At 38.7% G+C, this 5,510-nt stretch overlaps 1 protein-coding gene across 1 annotated transcript; it reads left to right on the top strand.

Moving 5' to 3' along the window:
- The first annotated feature begins 217 nt into the window (after positions 1 to 217).
- Positions 218 to 2,885, top strand: LOC101167823 (dolichyl-diphosphooligosaccharide--protein glycosyltransferase subunit DAD1). Its single transcript, XM_004079046.4, has 3 exons — positions 218 to 521; positions 2,123 to 2,298; positions 2,707 to 2,885. The coding sequence occupies exons 1-2, from the start codon at positions 311 to 313 to the stop codon at positions 2,251 to 2,253; spliced, it is 342 nt and encodes a 113-aa protein (XP_004079094.1). The 5' UTR covers positions 218 to 310; the 3' UTR covers positions 2,254 to 2,298; positions 2,707 to 2,885.
- Positions 2,886 to 5,510: the final 2,625 nt, after the last annotated feature.

A 5,510-nucleotide genomic window follows, 5' to 3' on the forward strand; every position in this document is an offset into this window, starting at 1 on the left:
AGGAGGGCTTGGAACCTCTCCACTTGCAACAGTGGATATGGTATTTTCCTAAAAGTAAAATCATATTAATGATATTTGAGAAAGAATCATTTAGATTTTCCATTAACAGAAGGACATCAGAAATACCAAATGTTTGTTAAATACTTACTTCAAAAAACAAAACAAAAAGTAAACAATTTTATACTTCCGGGTTACTCGGAACGCATTTAACGTAACTCCAAAGCCATTTCCGGTCTCCCGGGACACGTCACTTATTCAGCTTTGCAGGTCTTTCCGCGCGCTCTGTGTTGTCAAATTCAACCTAAAAATCATGTCCAACTCCGTCATATCGGTCATTTCTCGGTTTCTGGAGGAGTACACGACCACGACGCCCAACAAGCTGAAGGTGGTGGACGCGTACCTTCTGTATATCCTGTTAACCGGAGCGCTGCAGTTCCTATACTGTCTGCTCGTCGGCACCTTCCCATTCAACAGCTTTCTGTCGGGCTTCATCTCGTGCGTGGGCTCTTTCATTTTAGGAGGTACATGAAAACTTTGTTATTCTAGTTAAAATGTCTTCAGGTCAAGGAAATTAATCTCCAATTTGTCTGTTTCTGAACTCGCGGTGAGCTACAACAAGCTAGCTTTAGCTTAGCTTAGTCAGTCCTGTAGTTTTCGAAAATGTTAGAATATCCTTTAATCATTAAAAACAAGTAGTTTATCCCGATAAAAACTATATTTAAAAAAAATCATATATATATATTCCGTTGTCTAAGACATTGGATAATGGAAGACCTTTAGTTTAACACTTACATTTTTATTTTATTTTGAAACTGCCTTTGTGTCACACTGTAATAAGACTTTTGTTCATATTTTTGTTTACTCACATCTGTTGTTCAAGTTCCCTGAGATTTTGCTTGTTCACAGCTGCCAATAAAAAGCATTTAAGATAAATATAAAACATACGCTTATTTATACGATTAATGTTCTCTGTTAAGGCCCTCTAGAGCAGTGTTTTTCAACCAGTGGGAGATGGTCATGTGTGCCGTGGGAAATTACTCTCATGCACTGATCTAAAAACATTTCCCATCTCCAGAATATCAGCTCTGTGTTCATCCAAACAGGCCCTGATAAAACACTGACTAGTTTGGAAGATGAAAGATAGCAAAAAACTTTTTTTCTTTGTGTTTATTTGATTCGATTCTAAGACATTTTGATAAGAATGACGGTGATTTAGCCGTAGCTTCAGATGTTTGCGGAAAAGTCCCGCCCCTTTCACTGTCTCCACCAATTATTCTTGGAGGCTCAATCACATGTCATCAGTCTGACCAATCAGAAGTAGTTGAAGTCTTCACTTCCTTGTTCTGATTCTGCTCATAAAGTCTCTCAGTTCCAACAAAAATACCAGCTAAATTATCAAATTATCACCTTTAGCGGTGCAGCTTTCCAAGCTCAGAGACGAGAGTCTTTCTGCGTTTGGCAGCTGTTTGCACTACATCTCCCATGATGCATTGGGTTAAAGTGACAGCGTTTCAGCGTACAATGAGTCTTCGTTGTTGAACATCTTTAAACCACAACGAACACACAAACAGTTTTGAAATCTTCTAACCTAACTTTTATTACATCTTTTAGAAAAAAACAGCTGCAATTTCCAGCTTTTTCTGCCACAATTATCACAAAAATGCATGTGAGATTGCGGAGGGGCTGTAGATCAATACAGACTAAAATTTTTCTCCTTTTTTTTTAAAATTTTGGATGCTGGTGTGCCGCGGGATTTCTGTCAAGGTTAAAGTGTGCCGTGGCTCAGATAAGGTTGAAAAACACTGATCTAGAGGATCCATATTGCATCTTGATACAAAGGTCATAGTTTGTTTGCAGCTAAGGTTTCCATTTGATTTCTTTACTACCTACTTTTTTTTTTAAAGTACACAGCAGATGATCAGTCTCTTCATTTTCTAAAATGGTTATGAGATTTACGTTAAAAATGTGTTTTTTTTAAAGTAACGCCATATTTTGGTGTTTTAAATTGCAGTGAAAGACTGAGCTCAGAAAAGGAGAATTTATGTTTTCAGTTAAAATGATTTAGTGATTGTCCAGACCAAAGTGTCACTGACCACCCTTTGTTTTTTTTTTTTTTCTTTAGTATGTCTTCGAATCCAGATCAACCCTCAGAACAAAGGCGACTTCCTGTCCATCTCCCCAGAACGAGCCTTCGCTGACTTCCTGTTCGCTCACACCGTCCTGCACCTCGTTGTGATGAACTTCATCGGCTAAAACCGAGAAATGATGAATATTTGCCTCTTCAGTTTCCCCCCTAAGGTCTTTGATTGTACACTTATTTTTGTTTACATCATATTTTTATTTAATCACAATTTTCCTATTTTTTTGGTTTTAAGATTGTTGTGTTTCTATTTGCATTTTGGCTTCTTCTTTTTCTTGAGTTCACAACTGAAATTGATTTATTTCAAGCAATCAAAACAAAAAAAGCGAAAGACAAATGGGAGAAACATCGATCTGTGCATAGAAATGTCAAACCTAAGACGATTAGTCTTAATTTGTTTGGGGAAAAAAGATAAAACTAAGGACTAATGCTACCCTAATTATGTAAAAATGCTTCTCTCTGATCAAAATACACTTAAATTAAAATATCGAATTGACTTTGACTCAGTTTTGTTGCGTCTATATTTGTCACACTAACCTTCAGCTTTCTTCTCTTTTATCACACAGATGACAACAAAAGGAAGGTTGTTTTGTTTCTTCTTCTTTCAAAAGACTCGACGTTTCGACAACTCACCGACAACGAGAGAGATTAAACCTTTTTCCTTTTTGTTCAGATATCCAAACCGGTCTGTCTTTGTATGAATCCAGAAATAAAAAGGACCAATGAGATTTTTTTGTATTGGAAATGTTTCCTTGTCTCTTTTTTTAAATTAAATGTTCCCAAATAGTCCAGTGTTAATACTCACTGTGCGATGTTTGAGCTGATGCATCCTGACAATCTGAGTAAGATGGACGCGGTCGAGGTGAGCGTGATGCAAGTTTATAATAGACGCTTACCCTCAATGGACTGTTTGTTCCAGCAAGTGAGTTTGTTTTGTGGAACATCTGTGGGAAATCATGTCACTGTCCCATGCCACATAAAAAAAATCAATTCTGAGTGTTCAGTGATGAAAGTCTTCCGGGAATTCCCGGAAATCCGGGTTTTTGAGCAAACCGAACGTACTTTCCGGGAAATAAAGACCTGATCTCTACGGACAAATCGCTTTCCGGATTAGAAAATGGTCTGAAATCAGCTAATTTTAGCTTTATTTTCTATATTTCTCCGCAGATCGCTTCCTCTATGGTCGTGGCCATCTTTCGTCTTCCCGGCCTAATTGACCAATGACGGGACGTTTTAGTTGCTTTCGGATGCGTCGACGGGTCTGATTGGCTCTGTCTGCACCACGTGGTCAGCGTGACTTGCTTCCCTAGAGACCAAAACTGGCGGACCCACCCTAAACTTTCACAAACACATCTGAAGAGTTTGCGATCAAATTTGTGTTAAAATAATGGCAGGCATCGTCATTATTGAGCGTGGTCACGACCTCAGTTGTGAGAAGACGATAAAAAACAAATTGAAGTGGTCTTGGCTGGAAAAAAAAAAAAAGATTTTTAAGGTAGTGTAGGTCAAATACTTTTTTGTGTAAAATAATCTCAAAACCACATTTTGAAATAATTTCAATTTTAGTTTTGAGTTTCAGTTTTTATTTTGAATACATTTCTCTATCTAATTTATTTGTATTTCCTAATTACCATGATTTAGTTCAGTATAGTTAACATTAATTATAAGTATTTGATGGTTTGGACCCGCACTCCCTTAAAAAATAATGTTTACAATGTTTAGTTTAGTTTGTATGTTTGTTTTGATATTTCCCAGATTACTTAGTATTGGTGTTAAAGAATTGATGTATTATGTTATAGAATTATAGTTTAAAGCAGATCCCATATTTTGATGTAATTATAGTTTGAGAAAACAGTGCAAGTGGATGTTGTACATCAGTCATTTCTAAAGCAGAAATAATGTATAAATAACTGAGGTATTTTCATAGAATATCATAGTTACTGGTGTTCTTTTTGCCATTTGGGGCTTTGATGTTACTATATTTTAGCAATTGTATGTTTTGCAGCTTTAAGGAAAAGCGTAGATTGTAGGATTGTGTTACTTTGAGCAATTTTCCAAATTCTTTTTTAGGACCAGCAAGTCCTTAATGGAGAGTCAAACTAGGGGTTTGAATGACAAATCATGATGCTCCAATTAGTCTTAGTTTCTTGATAAAGAAGTGAATAACTAGCTGCCAGAATGCACCAGAATGCATCTAAGACCACGTATTTTTCTAAAATTTCGCTCTGTGCCCGCCATATCGCTCAAAGAAAAGTTCAGGGATTTTTTCCTTGCCTGACTTTCATCACTGGAGTGTTCTTAACAATAAAAAAACAAGCAAAAACTCACCTGCACCACTGGTTCATTGTAGAGTGCAATCACCTTATTCTAACTGTAAAGCACGGCAGAGGATGTGTGATGATTTGGGCAGACATTTGAGTCACAGGACCTGTGCAGCAAGTATGTGACTCGCCTCTAGCACATAGGAAGTACACTGGGCAAGCTGCTAGTGACTAGCGAACGTGCGCCACCTACAGGTGGAAGGTCCAAATTGTCAAAGCGGTGCAAATCATGGTCCAGGCATTATTCATTCAGCGGTCCATTCTGATAAATGAAAGACTTGGTGCCATAGAATTCCATCCGGGCACAAACTGCAGTTATTAATTTCTCCCCCGTGATCAATTTTCAAACGATTGGAACTAAAAGGACGCCATCCCTACGTCACTACCAGATTGGAGTCTCCTGATTTGTGGAAGTTCCACCAATGTGTTTCTGTGAGTACAGCCCGAAAACAGACGGTGAAACATGCGTAACTACGCGTAAACGTCAGAGTTTTAGACGCCGGACAGGCTCGTTCACGTAGACTTCTTATTAAAAGTGGTCACTTGAATGCACATTGGTGGCGAGCGTGGTGTCAATGTAGCTTAAGAGTGGGGGTGTGAGCTGGCAGGAGAGCATGTAAACAGATGGCTCTCTGTTATGGGTGATGGGAAAGGGGGTAGGGGGCATGCTCCATGGCAACAGTCCTACGCACAACGCACAAAGTTTCTAATGAACTCCTACCGCTCAGCAGAAACTATGTCCTAATAAATGACACACTGGGAGTGTTGAATCACCTTTTGATCTATTTTAAAAGCGCTCCCGGTGTTCTTTAAATGAGAATTATCCAGATTTTAGCCAAAATCAAAAAACCTGCGTCGAGTGACCTCTCCTACTTTCCCGTCATAATTCTGTTCAAACCCACCCGCTGGCTTACAGCCCCTCACACCCCCAACCTAACATTATCAGTACAACGAAAACGGTGACTGACATTAGAGCTATCCAGCTGTATGATCTGGAGGATCCTCCTCCTAAGCTTCACCCGGGATCACTGTCCGTCGGGCATTCTGGT

The sequence above is a fragment of the Oryzias latipes genome, chromosome 17 (genome assembly GCF_002234675.1).
Source record: "Oryzias latipes chromosome 17, ASM223467v1".
In the NCBI taxonomy this organism is placed as follows: domain Eukaryota; kingdom Metazoa; phylum Chordata; class Actinopteri; order Beloniformes; family Adrianichthyidae; genus Oryzias; species Oryzias latipes.